Genomic DNA, 27,225 nt, shown 5'->3' on the forward strand with positions numbered 1-27,225 from the left:
CTTTTTTGTGAGTTTTAACCGTGTTAGAGTCTTCAGTGCTTAAAATGTGCTGTATTCTCTTTGGGCCTTCTGCACATGCCATTCCCATGTCTGAAATGCTGCTCCCCTTTCCCCACTCCCCTCCTTTGCTTGAATGAACAATAAAAACCACACAAAGAAGACAAGACAATTGGTGCTCAAGGCTTGGAAGTGGTGATAGTGCAATTTCTAAAACAAAATTCAGTCAAAGAACAGACAAAATTCAACAAACAGACAAAGAACCCAATCAACTCATTCTCTGACCTCACAGAACTTACAGTGTGATGGCAGAAGAATAATGCTAGAAAAATGGACATTACAACCATGATGAGTGCCACAAAAGAGTGTAAGATGCATTGGCAGTGTGAGGCAGGAGACTTAACCTAGTGTGGGAATAGTGGAAGGCTAACAATTACAGGGTAGGACAAAAGTAGGCTTATAGTTGTGAGTATGTGAAACACAAGAGTTTATTGTTTTTAAAAAAATATTAATTTATTTTTAGAGAGAGGGGACGGGAAGGAGAGAGAGTGGGAGAGAAACATCAATGTGTGGTTGCCTCTCATGTGTCCCCTACTGGGGACCTGGCCTGCAACCCAGGCATGTGCCCTGACTGGGAATTGAAACAGCAACCCTTTGCTTCACAGGCCCGTGCTCAATCCACTGAGCTACACCAGCCAGGGCACAAGAGTTTATTCTTACTTTATTATTTATTATTGTGGAATTTTTCATATGAATAACTAAACCTACTTTTGCCTCACCCTGTATATTTAAGTTGGGACCTGAAAGAAATTTGTTAAAGACAAGACAGTATGTCTATCTAGATGGTCTACAGGCCCCTCACACTCAAAAAGCAAAACCAATTCAACTCATCATCTTCTCCAAACCTTTGTTTCTCGTGTTCTCTCATGATTCACATTACTAGTCACTCAGCATCCCAAGGTAGAAATCTGGTAGTTGTCTTGTGTCCCACTTCTACATTGGCCTCTGACTTCATCCCACTCTACCTACATCACCAATTCTTGTTGACTGCACATTTACTTGTATCTCTACAAGTAGGCTCAAATCTACTTGTATCCTTAACCCAAGTAAGTCCTCAGCATCTTTTTCTTTTTTTAGATTTTATTTATCTTTAGAGGGGAAGGGAAGGAGAGAGGGAGAGAAATATCAATGTGTGGCTGCCTCTCATGTGTCCCCTGCTGGGAACTGGCCTGCAACCCAGGCATGTGCCCTGACTGGGAATCAAACCGAGATCCTTTGGTTCGCAGGCCCGTGCTCAATCCACTGAGCTACACCAGCCAGGGATCTCAGCATCTTTCTTATCTGCAATGGCTCATTATAGGTCTCACTGCCTTCAGGACCACGCTTACTCTTCAATCTGTTCTCCAGTTATAAAATGCAAATGTTATCACATTATACATATGGCTTAAAATCTTTCAACGGCTCTCCATTATTGGTAAAGTAAAAGCCATTTTTCTGTAATATGATCTAAAGTCTTTCGCAATCTAGCTTCTTGCAGCTCTCTACTTTAAGCCAATACTATTTAAATTAGTTGTCATTCTCCAAAGGACATGTTCTGCTTTTCTGCACTATTGTGTTCCTTGTTTTCCCCAGATACTTTTACTGCACTTCTTTAACAAACTCATACTCAACCCTTATCTCTCAATTTGCCTCTCCTCCTCTGCAATGTTCTCTGATCACTCTGAATAACAATGACCAAAGTCTTTGTGGCATTACCCCTATACTGTCTTTAAAAAGATTTTTATTTATTTATTTTTAGAGAGTGGGGCAGGGGAGAAGAGGAGAGGGAGAGGAATATCCATCAGTTGCCTCTCCTACACCCTCAACAGGGATCTGGCCCACATGTGCCCTGATCGGAAATCAAACCAATGACCTTTTGGTTTTCAGAGTGAGCCACACCAGTCAAGGCCATACCGAGTCTTTATCTCCATCATGTTTTCAGTCGAACCTATGAACTTAACTTGTTAGTTTATCTGTTAGAACTTATTTATTTGCCACTCACCCGATATAAGTTCCTTGAGATCAGGGACCACACCTTATCTTTGTATCCCTAGTACTTAGCACAGTGATTGGAACACAGCGAGGGCTTAGTAAATATTTGGTAAATTATTAAATACACAACACAATTCTAATTTCTGTGCTATTTAATTCACTTCTATCTAAATTTCTTATTTTAATTCTGGAATTCCTCTACTGTCCTTATTCCATAACAATGTATTTTTTTATTTTGAAGTTCCTTAGCATTTAAATGATCATATCTTGTGCTAAGTGGCATTTGCTTTTCAGTACTGCCTTGAAATTATTCTTTAACCTTTCGTTATATGCATGATCAGAATCTTCTCAAGACAGGAACGTCGCTCAAATTTCCTATTGCACAGACTTATTGATACCCGAAAGAGTCGCTATGTATTTGTGCATAGACACTAAAGCTCAGGGCACGTGCATGGGTGAGTTGGGTCATCTATTTTTTCTTTTTTCTTTTATTGCTTTTCGACTTTTTTTTTTTTAATGCTTTGGAGCGTGCGCACCAAAAGACAAAGGTGAGGAAAGTGACCAAGCAATCACTCAAGCTCAGGCCCATCCCTAACTTGTCCTGGACTGGCAGAGCTCACAGTGAAGTGGGTAGGGTCTGGCCAGAGCAGCAGAAATCCAATCCGACTAAGTGAGCGCGGCCCCTCCCTCCCCATGATTGGTTAGCTCTCAGTGTTGTGGGGCGGGGAAAGAAAGAGATGCGGCCGTTCGAGTGGTGGGGTGGCCAAGAAAGAGCGCCAATCTCGTTCTGCGCAAGCGCAAGTAAGCGACCACGAGAGGGCGTGAGAGAACGAGAAGGAGTGTAGAAGCTGCGAAGCGCTGATGAGCGCGAGCTGAGCCGCCAGCCTTGACGCCTGCGCCTTGGACCTTGGGGCCCCGCGCGCCTGCGCATTAGGCAGCGGCGGAAGGGGGAGGTGGAAGCCGTGGAGCGGCAGGGGCAGCAGCGGGTTCTGAGACCGAGGCAGCAGCAGGGGAGGTGGCGGGCGGAAGCTGAGGTGACGAAGGCAGCGGCGGCGGCGGCCGTCTCCCTCACGGTGGCGGAGACCAAGGCGGTGGCGGCGGACCGGGAGCGGCCCGGCCCCGGCCCCCTGCTAGTTGGCTGTGGCAGGGCCGCCGTGGGGCCGGCCCGGCTCCCGCCCCCCGCGGCTCCCCCTCCGGCTCCTCCTCCCGGGAGACGCCGGGGACCTGGCCCGGCCCGCACTCAGACCGCTGCTGCGGCAGTCTCCGGAGGAGTCGGAAGCGGCGGCGGCGCCATGGGCGGCCTGGCCTCTGCGGGGGATGTGGAGCCAGGACTGCCCGTCGAGGTGCGCGGCTCCAACGGGGCCTTCTACAAGGTGAGACGGCGCGCTGACCCGGGACACCAGTCGTGAGCCCCCTCTCTCAGGCCAGAGCCAGCAAGAATGGGGCGAGATCGAGCTTCTGGAGCTAAGTCCTGACCCTTAGAATCTTAGACCCTTAGACCCACGCTCCCACCCGCAGCCTTCCTGGGGAGATTTTTGGAACTTAACCCCCTTCCTCTTATTTTTGGCCCCTCTATTACACCTGCTTTTACCCCCATCTCAGACAGAATGAACATCAAGGCAGTATTATGCTTGCATCAGTGTCACCGCCCCCCAAGAGACCCCATTTACCGCCTGTCGTAGAGACTTTTCCTGTTTCCTAGCAGAAGACGTCTTAGACCTTAATCACATTTCCCCCACAGTCCAAGCACATGGAAAATTCTCTTTATTCTTCCACTGTTACCCCCTTGGGAAAGCCGTTCCACATTAGATCCTTTCATCTTACTTGAGGCCTCTACCTACTGACTGGAAGGCACCCCACTTTCATCTTATAATTCTGTTCCCCACCCAAAGAAAAGTTTTAAAAATCTGTGACATTTGGTATCTTTGACCTCAGGAACTCTGGAATGTACCAGTCCTGTTGCCTTCTATCTGTGAGGTGGCATCTTTTCATAAGTCTGTCACCCCAGTCCTTCATCCTAAAGCTAGCTGGTCTGCTGTTCCACCCTAAAGATGGATTTATATTAACTATCTATCTCATTTTGCCTTCAGATACATTCATATAATTTTTTCATCTTGAGAAATGTAAGCTTCATATTCAAGATCTTTAAAAGGGCAGATTACCTCTGTTTATCTTCTCAAGGAGTCTCTTCTAGAAGACGTATGGCCAACTCTCCCAATTTGGGAATCTGATAATAGCCTTTTTTGAAGGAGAAGGGGACTGTTTTTAAAAGATCCTTATTTACTTTCAGCTCCCCCCTTGCTGAGGATTTGGTTCTTTAAAACTCCTGTTACTATCACCAGTATCTGTCCTGAATCCATTTTCTAGGATATTTTTTTCTGCGTTTAAGTTAAGCCAGAGAGACCCCTCTTGTCTCAGGAATTTTTCTTTGTGTGACTGGTTATTTTGAAACTCTTCGGACTTTATGCTTGGAATTATGCACAGACTTTGATTCCTATTGTCTTCTTTAATTTTACGCTGAGGAGCAAGAGCAGAGATATCTTCTAACTTCACTTGTGAGAAGAGCCGCCTTTCCTTCACTTCCCCTCAAGCCTTTCTCCTGTAGTAGACCTCTCTACCTTTATGCCCTTCCAAATAACTTTCTCCAACTCCTTCCCTGTGAAGTCATACCTTACTCTGGAAGGGGTCTCCTATTTGCCCTTGGAGTGGAAGGTTTCTACCCCAGCTTTAATTGATAAATTCATTATATTCATTCTTTTTACCCACTCCAAATGCCTATGTATGTTTTACTTCCCTCACCAGATTTCTTTATATTCAGTGCCTGTGGGTACCCATATTTATTTATCTTAATTTATTTTCTCAGTTTAAGTCTCTGACTTTTTATCCTGATATTTTTATATTGCCATGTAATCCCCAGAAACCACCTTATCCAATATCTGATGGAAGCTCCCAGCTGATCTCTTGTCATTTTTTTTTTGCATACTTTCTAACTCATGGGTCTTTTTCTTCTAGCGTGCTTCCATAGCATTTGTTTTCTTTGGCAAAGTCTCTAATTCCTTTCTGATTCTGATTCAGTACATTTGTCTTAATTTTTCTCCCAAATTTTCATTAGCTTTGTTGAAATATCCTTGGTCATAACATTTCAGCCCCATTTCCCCCAGTATCTTGTCCTTCGTCTGGATCCTTCCCATCCCCAGATTCTTAGATTCTTAAATTGAGTCTGAGATCAAGATAGGATGTTTGCTTTTGTTCTAGGAAGCATGGGAGTCCAGCACAGCTGGAAAAGATTGGTATCCAGTTCAGATGAACTGTGTGAGACAACTGGGAACAGGGATGTTTCCCTTCCCACATATGTATCCGGTAGAAATTCTCTTCAGAATCTTTCTCTTTTCTCCTGGGGGCTATGGCAATGATAGACTTCAGTGAATTAGGGGACAGGATACCTTCAATCAGAGAGTAGTAGAGTTTGGAGTTTAGCGAAAAGCCAGGTAACATGGATTTTTTTGTTCTGGTCACTTTAGTATTTTCTGCCTCATGCCTTAGTTTAAAACAAAAAAAAAAAATCCCTAAATTCAGACTAATTTTTTTAATTTCAGTGGCATATAGTCACCCTTTCTGACCTTGCTACTGATTTAATATTCATGACTCAGCACACTTTAATGTGTGGGTCAAGGAGTGTTTACATTGCTTCTAGAACTGTAAATTTGGAAAGGTCCCTTTCTTCCCTGTCAGAATTGGGTCCTATTTTGACCTTCCATGAACTGCAAATGTCAGGTTTGAGGTCTAAGTTATTTTGTACCAACTCTGTTTCCTGTCACAATTTAATGTATTTTATTCTTTCACTTGTATTCTCCCAAATGAGATAGTTCACCTTCCAGGGCACAGTCATCCAACTTTCCAAACTTTGCCTGATAATCCTAATTCCCATTTCTTTTTCCGCTTCTACACGTGGCTGGTTGTTTTTTTACATGATTTTATTTATTTACTTCTAGACAGCATGTAAGGGAGGGAGAAATAGGGAGAAAAACATCAATGTGTGGTTGCCTCTTGAACACCCCCGCCTGGGAACCTGGCCCACAACCTAGGCATGCATTTGTCCTGACTGGGAATCGAATTGGTGACCTTTCAGTTCGTGGGCTGGCACTCAAACCACTGAGTCACACCATCCAGGGCTACACGTATTTTTTACCCAGACCCTTCTTGTTTTTCCCCTAGAACTCCCTCTCCTTTGAGAGCCCAGGACTAGAAGATAGTTTGAAGGCAAGACCAATTTCATATCTTTTAGAATTTGGGGAAATTGAAGTACCTGGGAACCCAGGGCTCTTTCTTTCTCTGTGTGGTTCTAGGCCTTATAAACCAAAGAAAGGCTATATGCCATGGCCACTTAATTGAGGCATCCTTTGGATCTAGTTGGTTTTCTAGAGGTTTACTTGCCAACACTTACTACTCTTACCTGCTTATCCTTCCAGTGAGCATTCACTAAGCAGAATCAGGACCTCACTGTCTACGACTAGCATCTTTGGAGGAAAAAAACTAGGGTGATATGGTAGAATTAAAAAGCAGAGACTGGAATGGAATAGAAATTGAGAAAACTTGAGGAATTTTTGAAGGAAAAAGATCCTGGAAGTGTAAAAGTAAATGGCGTTTGGTTGAGTTGCTGAGTAGTGAGAGGAAAAACTCCATTCTGAATTCAGCATTTCTGCTTTGGGGATCATGGTAGCTAGAAAAATCAGGGTGTCACTGTACTTGAAAAATAATTAAATAAAAAAATTAAAAGGGGGGTGGGATGGGATGGGAGTAATAGACAGAAAACTGTACTTGAAAAATAATTAAATAAAAAAATTAAAAAAAAAAAAGAAAAGAAAAATCAGGGTGTCATGGCTACCTCCACTTGCGGCCAACCCTGAAATGTTGGAGGAGAATTGGATTAGAGCTTTAGGCATATCCTTTATGAATAGGTATATCTAGGAATGTTCATCTCTTCACAAAAGAGGGAGGTAAGTGATATCTTGTCTCTTCCACTCTTTATTTCATTCCTAAAATATTTTGAGAATAGCCCTGGCTGGTGTGGCTCAGTGGATTGAGCACCGGCCAGTGAACCAAAGGTTCACAGGTTTGATTCCCAGTCAGGGCACACGCCTGGGTTTTGGGCCAGGTCCCCAATGTGGGGCGTGCAAGAGGCAACCACAAAATAAAACCTTTTTAAAAAGTAAATAAAATATTTGAGAATAGCTAACTCTTTTTATAAGCTATTTCTAAAGCTTGGAGATAAGTATTTTGGATAAAGGATAGGATCAAGTCAGCTGAAGAGGCTGGTTGAAATGTTTCTAGAAATCCAGATAGACCCTTATAAAGGGTCAGAAGAATAGCGAAGGTTAGTGGTTGTAGGGGGAGGAAGGAGGAAATTTAAGGAGCTAAGAGAACTGAAAAGGGATGAGCAACTCAGGCAAATAGTGAGGAGTAAAAGTGACTCAGAAGACTTGAGTAGAGAATAGTAGGAGTGGGTACTGATGGAGCTGAATGAAGAGTAGAAAAAACATTTCTAGGGAAGCAAATGGCAAAGAAAGTTGAAGCATGCATAAGGAAGGGGCCAGACAGTGCAGGAACACTACTGCCTTGGGCAATAGTAAGGTTCCATAACAATAAGAGTTAGTTTGAAAGAAGAGGAAGATGGCTTGTATCAAGAGTGAAATTTAGGTTTAGATTTTCCCACCATAAGGAAACAGCAATACAGTAGTGCGTATAGTAGTGATCAGTTCCATGAGGTGGGAGTGACACAGTATACATTTTCATGTTTTCTCACCTAAGCTTTTGAACCTCACTGTATAACTCAGGAATAGTTCCTATGTATTAGCCTTTTGACCCCTCTAATTCTTTTTTTTTTTTAAGATTTTATTTATTTTTTAGAGAGAGGAGAAAGAGGAAGAGAAACATCAACCTGTGGTTGCCCCTTGCATGCCCCCAGTTGGGGACCCGTCCTGCAACCGAGGCATGTGCCCTGGCTGGGAGTTGAACCAGTGATCCCTTGGTTTGCAGGCCTACTCTCAATCCACTGAGCTACACCAGTCAGGGGCTGAACCCTCTTAATTCTTAAAACTGCTTTAATGAGGTATGATTGGTATACAGTGAAGTATATGTATTCACAGTGTACAGTTTGTTAGGTTTTAGCATGTGTGTGTGTATAAAATAAACCATTACCATAATCAAAATAATGAATATTTTTATCATTCCCACAAGTCCTCCACCAACCACTGATCTTTCTGTTGTTTTATTATTAATTGCATTTTCTGATTTTTGATAGAAGTGAAAGGTAATTTAGTCAAGAAAGGATAATCTTAAACAAATGGTATTCAGACAACTGGATATCCGTAGGTGAAAAATGAGCTTTGTTAGTCTCTTGCATCGTATACAAAATTGAACACAAAATGGATCAGACCTAAATGTAAAATAAAAACTATTAAAACTTCTAGAAGGTGTACAAGTAAACCTTTGTGGCCTTGGATTAGGCAAAGCTTTCTTACATTTGAAACAAAAAGCTATTATAAAAGAATAAATTGATAAATTGGGCTTTATCAAAATTAGCAATCCTTAATTTTGAGTATGTGAAAATTGGGAGCATAGGGTTGAACACATAGCTCTGGCTTCTGCATAAGGACATAGAAAATAGGAGGTAAACAAACTATTCACCTATCCCTGTTCCTCCTTTGTTGAGATCTCAAGGTTGGAGTCTTCTACAATTATATTATCCTTTTTAAATGTGTAGCAGTGTTATAGTCTAGAATTCAGAAATCTCACATCTCTTAAGCCTGAATTTTTCCTTATGTAAATTGTTTGTTGTTTTGAACTTTTCCATTGTTCTGTGTATTCTCTTAGGACTCAGGCATCAAGGCACCAAGTTTGCTCCTGTCTTTTGCTGTATTGGGGAGCTGGACCCTTTTCTCTCTTGGCAGATCCTGATGTCCTCTAGGTGTTCCAGGATGGCCTCACGCTGTCTCATGGGATATTCTTAGCCTTGCTGAATGTTGTTGGTATTTTAATTGAGTTCTGGCAAGCTGCTCAGCACAATAGGAGGCAGACAGATAGGAGGGCCCCTGTGGGCGCCATAGTAGACCACCAGTTTCCAGATTGTTTTGATGCAAGTGATTTTCCCCCTTCTGCTTTCTGTTTCATCTTATTTCTGCATTTTGCCACATATCTTTCCATGCCATTATTATTTCTTCTCTCTACCTCAATATTCATATTCTTTCTCCAGTACAGCTTTTTTCTGGCCATGTCTTTAGATCGCTTATGTCCCCATCTAAAACTATTTTAAGAGCCTCTGAATGCCTCTGTTCCCTTAATGGCTGAGATGTTGGTAAATTGTTATTTATTTATTTTACTTTCTTCTAAAATTTATTCTAGGGCTTTGTGAAGGATGTCCATGAAGACTCTGTCACCATCTTCTTTGAAAACAAGTAAGACCTTGGGAATAGAGAATCAGTATACTAGGTCCTAGAAGGAGGGTGGAGAACAGGGAGGAGGTGGCTGAGTCCCATGAGGTGTGTAATAGATGGGGGAGAGCCAAAGGTTTGAGGGGGCAGTTCTGGATCCCAAGAGAGTATAGGGCTAAAGTTTAGTGAGGGTAGGACACATTTGATCCAATATTTAGATTATAACAAGAGATAGAAGATGCCATTGTGGAGCAGGGCCTGGGATTTTGCCTTTAATCACCAGGGAAGGTGGACATTGCCCAGTGATTTCAAGCAGTAATCCCTTTTTTGAAGAAATGGGCAGCCATGTTACCCTGAATAGCTTTCATATCACTGTTTCATTTGCAGCTGGCAGAGTGAGAGACAAATTCCTTTTGGGGATGTGCGGCTACCACCTCCAGCTGATTACAATAAGGAGATCACAGAAGGAGATGAGGTGGAGGTAAGGGCCATGGAGTCTACCCTTTCTAAATTTCACTTTTCTCTCAGCATCTGCCATACATACCCTCATGTTGGTATCCTAGGGTCCTCACTAGTTGGTTCACTCTCCTTCCTCCTCAAGCTAAGCTACTACACCTAGCCAGGTAGTCTGTGGACAAGTGAAATGTGGCAGTTCTCTGTCCATCTCTGTTGTGATCAGCCAAACTCTCAGGGAGCTTCCCAGTTTCAGGGAATTATTTACCTTTCTTCCATTTATGAGAACAACATCTAAACTCTAGTCCTCTCTGTTTTTTTAATTAGTAGTTCCTTCCTCTAGTTTTCTTGTATCTTAGTTTAAGGATACCTCTGAAGTATGTTAATGCTTATCCCATTCTTGATGTTTTTCGATGGACCTCAATATCTTTTTAATTTTCATCTTCCTTTCAGGTTTATTCTCGAGCCAATGAGCAAGAACCTTGTGGCTGGTGGCTGGCCCGGGTGCGGATGATGAAGGGAGATGTGAGTGATTGTGAAGGCCTTTGGAGAAGGCCTGAAACAAATGCAGACATAGAAAGGTAGGAGATAAAAACTCAGGTCATATACAACTTCTCCTTTCTTTCCTTTTACCAGTTCTATGTTATTGAATATGCTGCCTGTGATGCTACGTACAATGAAATTGTCACCCTGGAACGGCTTCGGCCAGTTAATCCCAATCCCCTTGCAACCAAAGGCAGTTTCTTCAAGGTTACCATGGCTGTTCCTGAGGATCTGAGAGAAGCGTGAGTATTAGGGATGTTGGGCCCTTAGTGGACCCTCTTTATAGCCCTACTTCTCTGCCCTTATTTTCCCCAGACCCCACTCCCAGTTTCAGTCTTGTATATCATTTCCTTGGCCCTCTACAGTCCTTTGTGTTCCCAGTTTCTGTCTTCATCTCTGTTCTTTTACCGCAGTCCTTTCTCTTTTCTTACTTTTCTGTCCCGGTTTCTGCTAGACTTTTGACCTCACTATACACTTTGACCTCACTATACACTCACTGAACACTTTTCTCTTTCACTGCAGTTGTTCCAATGAAAATGTCCATAAAGAGTTCAAGAAAGCATTGGGAGCGAACTGCATCTTTCTCAACATCACAAATAGTGAGCTCTTCATCCTGGTGAGTTTATTCACGTAAGCGTTTTCAGCAATTTTTCATCCTCTCTTTTTAACTCCTTTTAGAAAGGGAGGAGCTAAAATGTGCTTATATTTATTTGTCAGGGAGGACTTTATTGCTCCTGACCCCTGTGGGCCCAGCTACCTTTCCTTAGTTTTTTATGTGTTTGAGCTTAATTTTTTTTTAACCTGGTTATTATGTTGCAGTCTGGGCTGGGATCCTCCCTTGTATATTTGGACTCTATAAAAGGGCCTGCTAGAGTTCTTACCTGTGTCTGCTGCCTAAAATCACTTCCCTTAGGCACCCAAATGGTAGGGCCCTTGTGAGGTTTATAGTGATTTTCCCCTCCCTCCCTCCCTCCCTCCCTCCCTCCCTCCCTCCCTCCTTCCCTCCTTCCCTCCTTCCCTCCTTCCCTCCTTTTCTCTTCTCTTCTCTTCTCATTTTCTTTTCTAAGATTTTATTTATTTTCAGAGGGGAAGGGAGGGGGAGAAACATCAACATATGGTTATCTCTCATGTGTCCCCTACTGGGGTCCTGGCACACAGGGGCCAGGGCATGTGCCCTGACTGGGAATCAAACCAGCAACCCTTTGCTTAGAAGGCAGGCACTCAATCCACTAAGCTACACCAGCCAGGGCCTTACCTTTAGTTCTTAAGTCTTAACCTTTTTCCAGAGACTCAGGCATTCTGAGTTCCAGTTGCTGTCTCTCCTGCACTATGTATTCAAAGTCAATTTTAATGACTTCCATTGGTTTCTTCCCAGTCAACCACAGAAGCCCCTGTGAAGCGGGCATCCCTGCTGGGTGATATGCATTTTCGAAGCCTGCGCACCAAACTGCTACTCATGTCTCGCAATGAAGAAGCTACAAAACACCTAGAGGTAAATTTCGGCTTTACTTTTTACTTCTGAATATATTAGTATTATAGTCCTCCTCCTTTTTTGTCGCATCCTCCATTTGTGCGCTCTTATGTTTACAGAACAAAAAAGATCAAGGCCTTTGTGGGCCAGTATACCTGGGTCTGCTACTTTATCCCAGACTTCTCCAGATGGCAGAACTCCATTATGTTGTGGTACATTTGTTAAACATTTTTTGAGCCATGTGCTCTGAATAAGTAAAATTTATTTGAAAGCATAGTGCACATAAAACATCAGTCAGCCCTGGCTAGTGTGGCTTAGTTGGTGAATGAGCGTTGTCCCATTCACCGAAAGGTGCAGGTTTGGTTCCTGGTCAGGTCACATACCTAGGTTGAAAGGTTTGATTCCTTTTCTGGGTCTGGGCACATTTGCTACCTGGTTCAGGTACATATGTAGAATCAGCCAATTGGTGCTTCTCCCTCGCATCCGTTTTTCTCTCTCTCTCCCCTTCTTTTTTTCTCTAAAAGAAATGAAAAAAAGTCCTCGAGTGAGGACTAACAAAAACCAAAAAATATCAGTCAGAAGTGGATGTGGCTCTTTCTTCCACTGGCATCCCTCAAATTATCTCTCTTGAGACCCATTTGTACACTAGAAAGACCACTGGACTCGGAATCCTAACTCTTGCTTTATTAAATAATTGATGTGGCAAATAATGGCAAATCTTTTTTTTTTTTTTTTAAGATTTCATTTACTTCTCAGAAGGGAAGGGCAGGAGAAAGAGAGGGAGAGAGAAACATCCATAGGTTGCCTCTTGCACGCCCCCAACTGGAGACCTGGCCTACAACCCAGACGTGTGCCCTGACTGGTAATCGAACCAGCAACCCCTTGGTTTGCAGGACAGTGCTAAACTCACTGAGCCACACCAGCCAGGGCTTGGCAAATCATGTAATTTTACTAAGCTTTTATCATCTTTATTTGTGACGATGAGGTAGTTACATTAGAATACAGGCATAGGCAAAAGTAGGTTTACAGTTATGCGTACACAAAGCAGTTTATTCTTGTTTCATTTGTATTATAACTATAAACCTCACTCCTGAATATCTATGATGTTTAAATTCTGACATCTTTTTTTTTTTAAAGATTTTATTTATTTATTTATCTTTAGAGGGGAAGGAGAGAGGGAGAGAAACATCAATGTATGGTTGCCTTTTGTGCGTCCCCTGCTGGGAGTTGACCTGCAGGGAACCGGCCTGCAACCCAGACATGTGCCCTGACTGGGAATCGAACCGCGATCCTCTGGTTCGCAGGCCCGCACTCAATCCACTGAGCTACACCAGCCAGGGCTTAAATTCTGACATCTTAATGATGGTTAGATTTCCTTTCCTTAGGCATTATACCATCCTAAACAAGTAGGGTAGGTGTTTGTGTTTGTGTTTGAACATGCATTTCCATTTATCAAGTGAATTGATCTTTTTGGAAAGCTTTTCTCTGAGCCTGTGCAAATTCTGGATCATGGTAATCTTTCGCTTCTCTAGGGATGCTACTCAGGGCACTGGCAGTTAAAAATTCACCATTACCTCCAGATGATACAAACTATATCTGCTCCATTTCCCAATGAACAGGTTTCCTGGTGACAAAAGGTAGAATATTCAATTCTTCTAGGACTTGGCTATATTAATCTGTGTGGTAAAGTGCACCAAATAGCTAAGTTAACTATAGGTGAGTGCAGGGTCTTAAGAATAGGGACATGTTTTTCTTTTGTTTGGTTTTTATTTTATTTTTTAGAGGGGGAGGGAGAGGGAAAGAGAGGGAGAGAAGCATCAATGTGTGGTTGCCTCTTGTGCACCCCTTATTGGGGGCCTGGCCTGCACTCCAGGCATGTGTCCTAGACTGGGAATCGACCTGGCGGCTCTTTGATTTGCAGGCCAGTGATTCTCAATCCATTGAGCCAAACCAGTTAGGGCTGTTTTTGTTTTTTAGAATTATTTTTATTTACTTTATTTACTGATTTGAGAGAGAGGGAGACATCGACTTACTGTTTCACTTATTTTTTTTTAAAGATTTTATTTATTTATTTATCTTTAGAGAGGAAGGAGAGAGGGAGAGAAACATCAATGTATGGTTGCCTTTTGTGCGTCCCCTGCTGGTAGTTAGCCTGCAAGGAACCGGCCGGCAACCCAAGCATGTGCCCTGACCTGTTTCACTTATTTATTGATTTATTGATTGATTCTTTTTTTTTAAAAAAAAAGATTTATTTACTTATTTATCCTTAGAGGGGAAGGGAAGGAGAGAGGGAGAGAAATATCAGTGTATGGTTGCCTCTCGTGAGTCCCCTGCTGGGAACTGGCCTGGGTGTGCCCTGACTGGGAATTGAACTGCGATTGTGTGGTTCGCAGGCCTGCGCTCAATCCACTGAGCTACACCAGCCAGGGCTATTGGTTGATTCTTATATGTGCCCTAATTGGGAATTGAATCTGCAACCTTGGGTTATCAGGACAGCTCTCCAAACAACTGAGCTACCTGGTCAGGGCTTAAAAATGATTTTTTAAATATTGAATGTTTAGTGCTGGTCAGGTGACTTGGTTGGAACATTGTCCCATGTACCAGCAGGTTGCTGGTTCTATTCCCGGTCAGCTCACATACTTAGGTTAGGTTATGGGTGTGATCCCCAGTTGGGACATGTATAGGAGGCAGCTGATCTCTGTTTTTCTCTTACAACGATATTTTTGTCTCTTTTCCCTCCTCTCTGTCTAAAATCAATGAAAACATATCCTTGGCTGAGGATTAAAAAAATTGGGGGGGGGGCATTTAAAGGATAAAAAAATAATACAGCATGCACCCTTGTACCCATCAGGCAGTTTAAGAAATAAAACTCTTGGCACATTTCTCCAGAAGATATGTGTAAATCCAATTAACTCCTCTCCCCTCCCCCTCTAACTCAGTTATTATTTCTTTAAAAAATTTACTTATTTTTAGAGGGGAAGGGAGGCAGAAAGAGGGGGAGAGACTGATGGGTTGCTTCTCATACCCCAACTGGGGGCTGAACCTGCAATCTAGGCATGTGCCCTGGCTGAGAATTGAACCAGTGATCTTTTGTTTTGCTGAACGATGCCTAACTGAGCCACCCTGTTCAGGGCCATAACTCAGTTATTTTGAACACCTAACTAGTTCCTTTTTTTAGCCCTTTCTTGCCTACTGTAAATCCTTGCTATAATTCTTGGAAGTAGGAGGCCATGGATTGTGATCTGGAAATGTCCACTTTTGGATATCTTTCCTATTTGGTGCTTCCTACCTAAGAATCACTTTTCTAGAATCTTTCCTGTCTTGCTGCCTTTGTACCCAGGGAACCCCACAAAGACCGGTTAAAAGATAAAGTAGGATGGCACTCCATAGGCTCCTTTTATGCTTTTCTTAATCTGTTGCTTTCTGCTCAAGTTTTTAGGTTTTATTTTGGTAGTTACTAGTTTGGTTAAGGTACTAGTTCCTTATACTTGCATTTACCTAGTGTAAAGTCCTTTCTTATCAGTCTTACCTAATTTTCTTGATAAACAGAATGAGGTAGGTCAGGTGTAATTATTTAGCAGACGACAGAATGAAGGCACAGAGAGTGTGCTTTATTTAGGATCACACAACCAGATAACGTTAGATTCAAATCCTGAACTTTGGTGGCTCCCAGCCCAAATTCTATCCTCATTTTCTCTCCTTCCCCCCAAGCCATTGGTATTTGGAAGGTTGGAGTGGAATTTAAAGTTCCTGAATTTTTCACATAGGTCCTAGTGGTCAGCAGACTTGTGGGCAGTTCTGGCTTGCTTTCACAGATTTTTTTCTTACTGAAGTTAGGCAAAGCATTAGGTACCTAGGACAGTTGTTCTGAGATTCCACCATGGTGATTTCTACAGTACCTTTTCCTTTCAGACCAGTAAGCAGTTGGCAGCAGCATTCCAAGAGGAGTTCACAGTGCGAGAGGACCTGATGGGACTGGCAATTGGGACTCATGGTGCCAACATCCAGCAGGCCCGAAAAGTGCCTGGGGTGACTGCCATTGAGTTGGGTGAAGAGACCTGTACTTTCCGCATCTATGGAGAGGTCAGCACAAGATATCTGTTGCCTAAGTATCTTGGATACAGAGAAGAGCGGGGGAAGTAGAAAGGAAAACCTGAATTATGTTGCTCTCCCTCCCTGACTTTGGTGGCAATAATTTTCCCAAAGACAGGAAGTGGCAGAAAGATCATTGTTTAAGATCCAAGTTTTGTCTTTTATTAACAACTCCCCATTTCTATTAGACTCCTGAGGCCTGCCGGCAGGCCCGAAGTTACCTTGAGTTTTCTGAGGACTCGGTGCAAGTGCCCAGGAACCTGGTTGGTGAGTTGGGGGTGTGTGTATATATAAAAGAGAATGCAGTTGGGGACTAGAAGTGAGATTCTCTGAAGTGATTCTGGGCTTGGCATCTGCCTCGTGGGCTTTAGTTTCACAAAGATAGAACAGTTTGTAGTAGGAGTGACAAAAATGGAAGAAAAGATTTCTAGGGATTGTAATATTTTGTCTTGTGAAAGACAAATACTCAACAGGAACCTAAGGCAGGAGAATAATTAAGTAGAATATATATAGAAGCTAAGTACTGTTTATCATCAGTGTTTTTGACTCTTCTTTCTCTCCTCTAAAAACAAAAGGTCTAATTCCTCCTTTACCCATTCAGGCAAAGTGATTGGAAAGAATGGGAAAGTGATCCAGGAGATTGTGGATAAATCCGGTGTGGTGAGGGTTCGAGTAGAAGGTGATAATGACAAGAAGAACCCCAGGGAGGAGGTATGGCAGCTCCACTTAGAGACTGGTGTCCAGAAGTAGATGGGATTGTTCATGAAGCCATTCTCTGAGGGCTGGGATTTCTAGGGGGAAGAGCATGGGAACTTTAGTTTCCCCTTGGATGTAGAGCCAGAAAGATCCCATGGGTTGGGCTTCCTTTGGAGACAGGGTAGAATTACTACTTCCACTTGACTCTCCTAATCTTTCTGCCCTATTTTCCTTCAGGGAATGGTTCCCTTCATATTTGTTGGCACTCGAGAGAATATCAGCAATGCTCAGGCTCTGCTGGAATATCACCTCTCCTACCTGCAGGTACCCAAGCTGGAAACCTGGGAGAGGAAAGATCTGGGTCTTATAAGGGGCCGAGACTGCTGGTGGATCAACTTAAGAGCTATGGTACCCAGTTTGTCTCTGAGTAGAATAGAAACCACTGGGTAGGAATATGGGACTGTGGGGTTGGATCCCAGAATTTTCTTGGTTTAACCAATGTCTCCCTCCATTCTTATATTTCTGAGAGTTTAGATGAGAGTTTAGAAATGTATGGATGGTTGGGGCAGAGAAGCATGAAAGGAGACCGTTTTTGTTTTTTAAAGATTTTATTTATCTTTAGAGGGGAAGGGAAGGAGAAAGGGAAAGAAATATCAATGTATAGTTGCCTTCTGGTGTGTCCTCTGCCGGGAACTGGCCTGCAACCCAGGCATCTGCCCTGACTGGGAATCGAACTGCGATTGTCTGGTTCGCAGGCCCATGCTCAATCCACTGAGCTACACCAGCCAGGACAGGAGATTGTTCATTAATCTTTTACTTATTACTGAGCTACACCAGCCAGGACAGGAAACTGTTCATTAATCTGTTACTTATTACTCCTTCCATATCTTTTTCTATCCTTTACCCAAACAGGAAGTGGAGCAACTTCGCTTGGAGAGGCTGCAAATTGATGAGCAGCTTCGACAGATTGGGCTGGGCTTTCGCCCTCCTGGGAGTGGGCGGGGTAGCGGTGGCAGTGACAAGGCTGGATATACCACTGATGAGAGCTCCTCGTCCTCCCTGCACACCACAAGAACCTATGGGGGCAGCTATGGGGGCCGGGGCCGGGCCCGGAGAACAGGTGGTCCTGCCTATGGTGAGATGGCTATGGGAAAGGGAGGCAAACAGTTGGATGGGGGTATTGTGAGGATAGGCAATGATTTGCTTGGAAACTTGAGGAAAGTTGTCATAGAGATAAAGATTGGCTGGGGACTTGTGAGTAAGGGAGAAGTCTTCCAGTTTTGGGGCAGTGATGGGTCCTGGAGTGGGGGTGCTGACCTGATTGAACTCCACGGTGTTCTTCAGGCCCCAGCTCAGACCTATCTACTGCTTCTGAGACTGAGTCTGAGAAGAGGGAAGAGCCTATTCGAGCTGGGCTAGGAGACCGGGATCCCCCAACTCGGGAAGAAAGTCGGCGGCGGCCAGCTGGGGGCCGGGGTAGGGGACCCCCACCTACTCCGAGGCCTACCTCGAGATACAGCTCTTCATCTATTAGCTCAGGTACCAGTACCAGAGAGCTGGGTTCACAATTGTAGGCCAAATGAAAAGTTGGTGGACACCTGACTCCTAGTTCCTCCTCTTTTCACCAGTGCTGAAGGATCCAGACAGTAACCCCTACAGCCTACTGGACACATCTGAACCAGAGCCTCCAATTGATTCTGAGCCTGGGGAACCACCACCCCCAGCAAGTGCCAGGCGCCGCCGCTCCCGCCGCCGCCGAACTGACGAAGACAGGACTATCATGGATGGAGGCCTTGAATCTGATGGGCCCAGCATGACAGAGAATGGCCTAGGTAAGGTCATTAAAAAACTAGAGCTGGGAAAGAACTAAAGAGTGGGAGATTAAGGCCCTGGCTGGTGTAGCTCAGTGGATTGAGCACAGGCCTGCGAACCAGAGGATCGTGATTCAGTTCCCAGTCAGGGCACATGTCTGGGTTGCAGACCGGTTCCCTGCAGGCCAACTCCCAGCAGGGGACGCACAAAAGGCAACCATACATTGATGTTTCTCTCCCTTTCTCCTTTCCCCTCTAAAGATAAATAAATAAATGAAATCCTTAAAAAAAAAAAAAGAGTGGGAGATTAGACGCATGACTCTACTTTTTCCTTGCCCCACAGAAGATGAGTCAAGACCTCAGCGTCGAAATAGGAGCCGCCGCCGCCGTAACCGTGGTAACCGTACCGATGGCTCTGTCAGTGGAGACCGCCAGCCAGGTCAGCTAACACTGGGTGCCAGCATCCTTCCTCAGAGCTCAGAGAATGGGATCCCTGCTATCCTATGAAAACCAGGGGTTGGGACTCATTGGGTATGTAGGGCCTGGATCCTTGATTCCTTCTGAAACTCTTGGTTCTCTGCCTTCCCCAGTGACTGTGGCTGACTATATCTCCCGAGCAGAGTCCCAGAGCCGCCAGCGGCCACCCCTGGAACGCACTAAACCCTCAGAGGACTCCCTTTCAGGACAGAAGGTAGGCAGGAAAGATGTAATTTACTTCTCCCCACATTTTTGTTCTTTTGGAGCAGGGAGCACAAGACTATTTCCAAAGAAATCTCTTGCTAAATTGCAGAGAAGGCTATGTCTGATAGCATTTAGAGTATATTTATAATAGTGGAGAGTTTGAATAGAAGAGAGAAAGATGATGTATGGATCATATTTTTTGGATCCCAGTGAGAATAACCAGAGAGCCAGATGAGGGATCAATCCCTGGGTCATCAGATGGCCAGGAACACTTGAATGCAGGGAATGTCATTACCTGGATTTTTACTGACCACTTTTTTTCCTTCCTTTCCATTTTCTTTTCCACTTTCCCCTCAGGGTGACTCTGTCAGCAAGCTTCCTAAGGGCCCCTCAGAGAATGGGGAGCTTTCCGCCCCGCTAGAGTTGGGTAGTTTGGTGAATGGGGTTTCATAAAACCTCCAGCCCGCATCTCTCTCTTCTCCATCTCGCTTGCTGCCCAACACCATGGCCCTCACAGGCCTGACTGACCTGCGCTGGAGCTGCTCTTATCTAGGGGGGAGGGGGGTGGCACAGAAGCTTGGGTCCCCCCCCAATCTCCAGGAGCTAGTGGAGGGGTGTGTAACAGGGTCATACCCACCTCCCTCTTGTCCACCCTACCCCCAGGGTGAGGGGAGCCTCTCCTTCCCCATCAGACTGGATGTGCCTTTATCCTCTTACGCCCCAATCTCTCTCTGAACATCCCCATTCTCCGCCTGTTGGTGCGGGGTGCTCCTTGACCCACCCAGATTTGACAGTTCAGGGGGCTCCCCTGCTATCCCTCCTCCCATCCTGTACCCCCAATTTCTGGGGCCTCATCACTGTGGAAGACGGGGATAGTAAGGGTATAAGTGGGTGGGAGGCATGGGGAAGGTTTTGGAGTAGAACCAGGGGTATGTATGAAGGGGGGTGACTAGGTTCCCCAGGGAAAGGGGGACCAACCTTATCTGGTGGATGAGAAGGCGTATTTATTTTTCACTGTACAGTATTTAAAAAGAGAATTAAAAAAATCCAAATGGCTCTATGGTTCCTGCGTCTTCCTTGTGCAGAGTTTGGTGTTTTCCTAAGATTGACTTGCCCTTGTTTTCTGTCTCTTCGAACTCGGCTCCTCTAGTGTCCCAGAGATGGCCTACTTGGGGAATTCTGAACAATCTTAAGTTCCCCAGGCCCAGGTACCCTCCTGGTCCAGGACAGTGGCCTGTGTCTCCTTGCTTCTCCCACCCCCTGCTAGGTTTGCTGGTATAGGGAGCTGGGCCACTCCTGTACCCTGACTCAGCTGGCTAGGTAGGGTAGGGCTGCTCCTAGCTGCAGTTGTCCCTGCTAAGAACTGAGAGCCAAGGCCAGCTGCTTAATCAGATTACCTGAGGCCTGGGGCTTGGGCTGGGTCTTGGGCAGAGTGGGGAGCAAGGGTTGCCTCTTGAAAGCTTCTGGGACCTAGATGTCTAGCCCTTATTCCCACTGGTTCTTTGCTCTGGATCCAGGCTTTTTCTTCAGCATCCATGTTACAGATCTCTCAGCCCTGGGGGAATTGTCATGGGGTTCTTGGCTCTCAGGGTATGGACTGACTGAAATTTGGAGATAAGATGGTGGGGTGGGAAAACCTTTGGGGGGAATTGGGTTTAAGTTTTCTCACCTAGAGTAGTGCTGAATCATCATCCAAGCACCTGCTAGGGTGACTCACACAACAAAAATGGCTTGCCTCCCTCAACCGCCCCTTTCTTGTCCCAGGGGCAGGTTGGGTTTTGAGCGGCACTGGGCACGAGAAAAGGGGTGGGGGTGGGGTATTCCAAAGTTCTTCCTAACACACTATTCTGACCTTGAGGGCTTTTGATCCCAGTGCTTGAACCCATTGTGCAAAGGAACTGACTTTAAATTGCCAAAGCTTAAGGGAGGGGGTGATGTGCAGAGCTACTAGGGTTGGAAGGCCTGACTTCTGGGTCTAGGGTGGGGATGGGGGCGTGGTGCCCTGAGGGGTTTTTGGGGGCTGGGAAGAACGGAATACCTGGGTCTGCCTAAGGAGGGGGATGTTGGCGCTCTTAAGGAGGCGTGGTCTGCTGGGTGTGTATGGGGAGGAGTCAGTCCTTAAAAGCTGTTTCTGGCTCACCCACCAGCCACCGACACTGAGGGCAAGTGAGTGCTGTGGTGTGTGGGCTGTGCTGCCCCATAGCCAAAATACTCTAGAGACTTGAGTGGAAAGTTTACGGCCTCCACCGAAGCCACAGGTAGGAGAAACGGGACTGGGTGTGGCATCGTACTACAAGGAAAGGAGAGAGCAACCTGCCTTGTACTGGTTACCGGGCAGATTTTGCACTCTCCTTAAGTGTGCAGACTGGTAGGGAGCCAGGATTCCAGAATAAAGACTCTGAACTTAGGAGCGATATATACTTTTGAAGGAAACAACTTTTCTGTGAAACGACTCCAGACCAGGAAGACACTTCCACTTTAAGGCTACCGGGTTTGGGGATCAACTTTTCACTTTGGAGGAGAGGGTGTGTGGGTGCCCTCTTAAGGCTTCCCTCCATGGAGCTACCCAGCCCCTCACAAGACCAGGCCTGGAGCCTGGAACCTCCAGCTCCCACAGCCCCTGCCTCCTCGTCCTCCAGTTCCCAGGAGCAGGAGAATGCGGGGAACCCTGTGGCCTCCGGGGGGCTTCCCTTAGAGAGGGTGAAGCGACCCATGAACGCGTTCATGGTGTGGAGCTCTGCTCAGCGCCGCCAGATGGCGCAGCAAAACCCAAAGATGCACAACTCCGAGATCTCCAAGCGCTTGGGAGCGCAGTGGAAGCTGCTGGGCGAGGATGAGAAACGGCCCTTCGTGGAGGAGGCCAAGCGGCTGCGGGCCCGGCACCTGCGCGACTACCCCGACTACAAGTACCGGCCACGGCGCAAGACCAAGAGCACTGGGCTGCCCCACTTTGGCCAGGGAAGCAGCGGTGTGGCTGGCAACGGGCCAGTCTGGGGGCCTGGGTACACAACCACCCAGGGGAACAGAGGCTTTGGGTACCAGCCCCCTAACTACTCGACATCCTACCTTCCTGGAGGTTACAGGTGAGTGGCTGGGGATCTGGGTGAGAATGGAGACGCTCCTGGAGTCTGGGTGGGGCAAATACCAGAGGGCCTGGCTGTTGGGGGGAGGGGGGCTCTGAAGCCACCGAAGCAGAGGCCACTCCCTGAGAGGGGTTGGGGGCCTACCGTTAAGGTTTTGGGGGGCATACCCCCCTGCACTCCTAACATCTTTGAGAGGGCTCTAGTGGCCCAGGCTTTTCCTAGGGGGTTTTCCTATCTCAGCCCAGCAGTGGTGGCCATGCAGGGGCAGACCACAGCCCCGAGGATGTTGACCGTGTTCCAGTTACCTACCTGGATTTCCTGTTACCCCCACTTCTGGCCCTGGTGTGACCCAGCTTCTTCTCTCAGCCTTCAGGGCAAGGAGGCTAAGCCCAACTCTGCCCCTTTCTGGCCGGCTGCCCCAAAAGAGGAATACGGGCACGCAGCACGCAAGTTCCCTGGTGAGCCTGTCCCAACAAGGCTGCCCTGATCTCTAAACCAGCCTTGAGTCTGGCTCTGTACTTGCAGTTCCAGGTGGAGCCCAAAATATCCAAGGAAGGGTAGATTCTACTTGTCTGCCCATAACTGGTCAGCCCTGCCCTCCTCACATGCACTTGGGGACCCTGCCTGTCACCTCCAATCTAGGCAGGTGCCCTCTAACCCCGGTGTTTCTCTTTGCAGCTCTTCCCACTGTAAACCTGAGGCCTCAACGTTTTCCCTCCATCAGAGTAACCCTAGGCTCCAGCGGGAGCCGCTCCCCTCCTATAACCCCTATCTATCCTCAGGCCCTCCCACTCCTTACAACCCTCCCCTCTCAGGGCCCCCCATGCCCCTAGCCCACCTCTAACAATCTGGACCTCCCAAGAAGGGATCCAACCACCTTTTTCACTCAGAACCACCCCCTACTCCCAAACTCCAAACCCTCCTTTTGCACCATTGGACCACAGTTCAACGGACGCCTGTAGTCCTCCCAACAAAAGCCAGCGGGAGCAACACAATATTTTTTTAAATATTTTTTGTAGGACTAACAAGGTTTTGTACAGTTAAGCCATGTCTCTGGGTCTTTATTGCCCCGTCTCTGTTCCCTCTCACCGCAGCAGGAACCAGCACTGTCTCCACTCCCTTCCGCCTGGACCTGCCAGAGCAGGAACCTCCTCACCCCAGCCTGGGGCGCTGAATGAGTCATTCCCCATCCCCCTTCCTCCGCCCCCGACCCAGCACTGGGGTCCAGGAGACAGTGCCAGCCAGGTGAAGGGAAGGGAGGCAGCCTTAAGCTCCTAGTCCCTTCCACTGTCCAGGCTCTGTCCCCTTACAGCAAAAAAGGAAGTGAGGAGAGGAGATGGGAGGGCAGGGCAAGCCTTTGCCCAGAATAGGTAAGTAGCTGGAAATTGCTAAAGGAAGAATCTCAGCCAAATGAGTAAAGGAGTTCATAGTGCATACACAGGACAGCACACAATATCAAATATCAGCCTGAAAATTATCCGTATTCCTTTCTGAGGACCTGGTCTACCAACAATGCCTTTCCACTAAACACAAACCCAGGCTCAAGAAGTTGCAGCTGCAGAGGAGAGGGGAATAAGTCACACCAGCAGACCTGGCTCGGAAGGACCCTGAGGTTAGGTGGATGAATAAAAACATGGAATGGACTCCAGTAGCCTGCTCAGCCCTACTACTCCCTTTTCTTGTGGGGAGCCTTTGCATTCCAGTAGAAGAGAAGCTGGGCAGCGATGAGGCCATTACAGAGGGAAGAGACCACAAAGGTTCCAGCCATGAGGGGATCTCCAGTTTCCTAGGTGTGAGAAACAGCTAGGGTCACTCTTCAGTAAAACCCAGAAAAGATTCCAGAGACCAGGCAGCTTTGTCTTCAGGTGGGAGAGGTAATAGGAGGTTTCAGTGACCCCTAGAGGGTAGAAGGTGAACTCACCTGAATGGAGGTGAAAATTCGGGCCAAGGAGCCCCCAAAGAGCAAAAAGACTGTGATGGCTGAGAGCTGGCCTGTGTGTCCATTGTGGTAGTTGGTGGCTGCCTGGAGCAGCTAAAACAGGAGTTGAGACCCTTTATTCTTTCATCTGAATTCCGATATTCCCATCACAGACTCCCCCCATTCCCCTCAGTTTAACACTCAGCCACAGCTTCCAATGTGCCCCTCACCCAGTCCCGACTCCCAACATTTTTCTCTTGCTCCCAGTACCCACCTTCCCTGCCACCACAGAAGGCACATTGGAGGCCTGGAGCAGGGTGATTACGACCATGGGCGTCAGTGGTGAAAGCAGCACCAGCAGGACCAGGGCATAACCCACTAGGAAAGCCACACCTTGGGGTCATAAAAACAGAGTCCTCATCAACCTCTGGAGTCCTCTGGCTTCCCTAGGCCTGAGTTCCCAGCCAGCAGGGCTCTCAAGAGCCGTGGACCCGCTCTTGGGTAAGTCCTCAGTACCTTTCACAGTTTGTCCTGTGTAGTGTAGAACCAGGAAGCAGATGGTCACTGTCTGGAGCATCAGGAATAGGGCTTCACCCCAAGAGCTGCAGAGTCAAGAGTTGGGAGGAAGAAAGGCAGGCCTGGAAAGAGGCAGGAAAAGCCTCCGTAGCCCATCCATTTGGGGACACAATTCTCTGATTATTCCCTGTCGTCCACAGCCCTACAGGTTCCTACCTCTTGCCCGCTGCCCCCCCCCCCATTCTCTGATTGAGTCACTCTGGACCCTGGGCATTTGTGGGATGCTCTTCTGTGATAACCTCCACAGGTGATGAGTACATTTCCAAAAGGGCTTACACTTTTCCTGCCCTTTTACCTCCCTCACCCTAACCCCGCTAGAGCTGGGGACATTTACTCTTGGGGATAGAAGGCCAACCCCTCACCTGAAGGGGAATTTGTTGATGATGCTGTAGACCATGGTCCCAGTCAATGCCACTAGTTCCAGTATCACTGACTGAAGGCTCAACCCTTCAGCGCTCTTGGCTCCAAGAATTTTAAGCACCTGGGGCAGTTTTACTGGTAAAAAGACAAAAAGGGCATGGCTGAGGAGTTGGTATCCCTTAGGAGTACAACACAACAGCTATTGGGAAGCATGTTACCCCCACTTTGGGTTAAAGGACCCAACCAGTTTATGGGTCCTTTAGTGCAGCAATCCACGCCGCCCCCCCCCCCCCCCAACAGCAGAAAAGGAAGATGAAATACATACCCAGGAGTGACCCAGCTACAATTCCCAGCCCCAGGCCTTTGCTGAGGAGAATCTTCAGGCAGGGGACTGAGAAGAGAAAAAGGGATAAGCAGAGAGACCTCTGGAACCCAAGACCTCTGGCTTGGGTTTTCTGGAGATACTACAGGCCTACAGGCTTAAAGCACTTTGGGCTGCCTTTGCTCCTTAAGATTTTGACATACGCACACAAGGAAGTCTTGGAGGCAAATGAAAAAGGCCTGATCCTTGCTGCTCCAAATCATCACATTCAGATGAGATGACTTTCCAAATCACCTTTTACCATTCCTTCCTTCCAACCCAATCTTCACTCCCTGAAGATTACTCCTAAACTCCTTGGTCCTTCTTCCAAGGCTCTCCATGGCTTCCCTGTATAAAGCTAACAATGCCCAACAGTACTCTGATCTATTTATTCCCCTCCACTGAGCAACTAGGCTATCCACTTTACGTGTCTTCTCTTTCCAAGGGCAGGCCTCTTTTTTGTCTATGGCCCGACCTCTCCAGGGCTGCTATGCTCTGGCCTCCCACATTTTCTCTAGCCTTGAAGTCTTCCCCTTAACTTGGCCCATTGGGAGTCAGATTCTCACGGGTCATGAATGCGGCTAAAACAAAGTGTTCCATGAACTGAGGGGTCATGGAACACAGTGGGGTCATGGAACACAGTGGGGCCGATCGGGAAAGCTCCCAAACTGATGTCTGAGAGGGGCCTTGCTGTGGAGTAGCTTTGTAAAAAGTGGGAGGAAGCCAAGTTATTCCAAAATTAGACCGTGAACAAACGTGGAAGCTAAAAGTAAAGCCATCGGGATGGCAGGAGACTTCGGGGATGCCGCTGAAGTCCTGGACGCGTTAAGAGGCTTGTAATCAAGTTTGACCTTACTCCTGAAGGTATAGCGATCAATTAAAGGTTGTAACTATTTGATCATATTTTAACTTTGTTTTATAAAATTTAAGTCTTTCAGCGTTTCGTTGCCGCTAAAGCATAAACTTCATATAGAATTACTTCCATACGGCGACGCCCCCTAGCCCAAAAATGGCGTTCTCCTTTTACGGATCCCGAGACACTTCCGCCCCTTTCAGTGGTAATTTCTGCCCAGCACGGTGTGCAGTAGTCAATGCAGTCACTCAATCCGTAGCCACGCCCCACTTGTCGTAAGAGGGCGGTCCAGCAGTACTTTTACCGGATGCCGAATAAAACTCACCATGAAGCAAATCCCACTGGACGAGCAATTGGTCGTAGCATTTTTCAGGTAAAAGAATCGGCACCAGTACCCGTTTCAGCGGCCCGTCAGCTTCGGTCGCCATACTGCAAAGGTAACTTCCGCCAGTTTCTTCACACCGTCGTTGACTTACGCTGCGCATGCGCGCTCTAGGAAACCACCCGCCCCCCACCCCCACCCCCCCGCCTCTTGTCTTTTCCGCGGCAAAGCTGGACCGGCTCCTATTTTCTCTCTTAACGCCGCTGCATCTTTAGTAGCGTAAAATAAGTCTCGTCCAGGGGCCAGGTTTTGGAGCCTGCTGTTTGAATTTTAAAGCGTGCCAGAGCTCTACGCACGCACTTCCTTGTTTTGCGCCTTTGTTTACGCTTCCAGTGTGGAAGCAAGATTTATCTCCCTGCTTTTTCTCCACTTCTCTTGCTCGGCGCCATCTTGTCCTCTCCCTTCTGACTACATTGTTCAAAGTTGAGAGAAAGAACGTAAGTCTCCAAAATGGAGTTGGATGGAGGTGCTGTAGCTAACTTTTGTT

The 27,225-nt window shown here is 46.4% G+C and overlaps 3 protein-coding genes across 4 annotated transcripts; 2 read left to right on the top strand and 1 right to left on the bottom strand.

The window, feature by feature from the left end:
• The first annotated feature begins 2,908 nt into the window (after positions 1-2,908).
• On the top strand, positions 2,909-20,261 carry FXR2 (FMR1 autosomal homolog 2). 2 transcript variants are annotated; one of them, XM_037028318.1, is made up of 17 exons: positions 2,909-3,401; positions 9,430-9,482; positions 9,846-9,939; positions 10,365-10,436; positions 10,548-10,696; positions 10,977-11,070; positions 11,830-11,946; positions 15,838-16,008; positions 16,206-16,284; positions 16,619-16,728; positions 16,951-17,037; positions 17,626-17,848; positions 18,058-18,252; positions 18,342-18,545; positions 18,871-18,963; positions 19,115-19,215; positions 19,563-20,261. In XM_037028318.1, the coding sequence occupies exons 1-17, from the start codon at positions 3,321-3,323 to the stop codon at positions 19,656-19,658; spliced, it is 2,019 nt and encodes a 672-aa protein (XP_036884213.1). In that variant the 5' UTR covers positions 2,909-3,320; the 3' UTR covers positions 19,659-20,261. The 2 variants fall into 2 exon arrangements, with proteins under 2 accessions (XP_036884213.1, XP_036884212.1); XM_037028317.1 differs by having other exon boundaries at positions 2,922-3,401; positions 18,868-18,963.
• A 990-nt stretch (positions 20,262-21,251) lies between these two features.
• SOX15 (SRY-box transcription factor 15) lies at positions 21,252-23,332 on the top strand. The gene is made up of 2 exons (XM_037028328.1): positions 21,252-22,288; positions 22,967-23,332. Exons 1-2 carry the CDS (start codon positions 21,762-21,764, stop codon positions 23,130-23,132), a joined length of 693 nt encoding a protein of 230 aa, XP_036884223.1. The 5' UTR covers positions 21,252-21,761; the 3' UTR covers positions 23,133-23,332.
• On the bottom strand, positions 23,329-26,817 carry MPDU1 (mannose-P-dolichol utilization defect 1). The gene is made up of 7 exons (XM_037028325.1): positions 26,682-26,817; positions 25,468-25,533; positions 25,145-25,277; positions 24,723-24,808; positions 24,481-24,599; positions 24,210-24,320; positions 23,329-24,074 (listed from the first exon to the last, which is right to left on the bottom strand). The coding sequence occupies exons 1-7, from the start codon at positions 26,782-26,784 to the stop codon at positions 23,955-23,957; spliced, it is 738 nt and encodes a 245-aa protein (XP_036884220.1). The 5' UTR covers positions 26,785-26,817; the 3' UTR covers positions 23,329-23,954.
• Positions 26,818-27,225: the final 408 nt, after the last annotated feature.

The sequence above is a fragment of the Sturnira hondurensis genome, unplaced genomic scaffold (genome assembly GCF_014824575.4).
Source record: "Sturnira hondurensis isolate 20B ecotype Veracruz unplaced genomic scaffold, ASM1482457v3 Scaffold0019835, whole genome shotgun sequence".
Taxonomy (NCBI): domain Eukaryota; kingdom Metazoa; phylum Chordata; class Mammalia; order Chiroptera; family Phyllostomidae; genus Sturnira; species Sturnira hondurensis.

Excerpts from the sequence above, each read along its gene's own strand:
- MPDU1 (XM_037028325.1), bottom strand. The coding sequence starts at position 26,784 with ATGGCGACCGAAGCTGACGGGCCGCTGAAACGGGTACTGGTGCCGATT. Across the intron at positions 25,534-26,681 it reads CCAGTGGGATTTGCTTCATG|TCCCCTGCCTGAAGATTCTC; the intron begins GTGAGTTTTATT and ends TTCTCTTCTCAG. Across the intron at positions 24,075-24,209 it reads GAATTTTCACCTCCATTCAG|GAAACTGGAGATCCCCTCAT; the intron begins GTGAGTTCACCT and ends TCTCACACCTAG.
- FXR2 (XM_037028317.1), top strand. The coding sequence starts at position 3,321 with ATGGGCGGCCTGGCCTCTGCGGGGGATGTGGAGCCAGGACTGCCCGTC. Across the intron at positions 10,437-10,547 it reads TGCGGATGATGAAGGGAGAT|TTCTATGTTATTGAATATGC; the intron begins GTGAGTGATTGT and ends TCCTTTTACCAG. Across the intron at positions 18,253-18,341 it reads CTCTTCATCTATTAGCTCAG|TGCTGAAGGATCCAGACAGT; the intron begins GTACCAGTACCA and ends TCTTTTCACCAG.
- SOX15 (XM_037028328.1), top strand. The coding sequence starts at position 21,762 with ATGGAGCTACCCAGCCCCTCACAAGACCAGGCCTGGAGCCTGGAACCT. Across the intron at positions 22,289-22,966 it reads TACCTTCCTGGAGGTTACAG|CTCTTCCCACTGTAAACCTG; the intron begins GTGAGTGGCTGG and ends TTCTCTTTGCAG.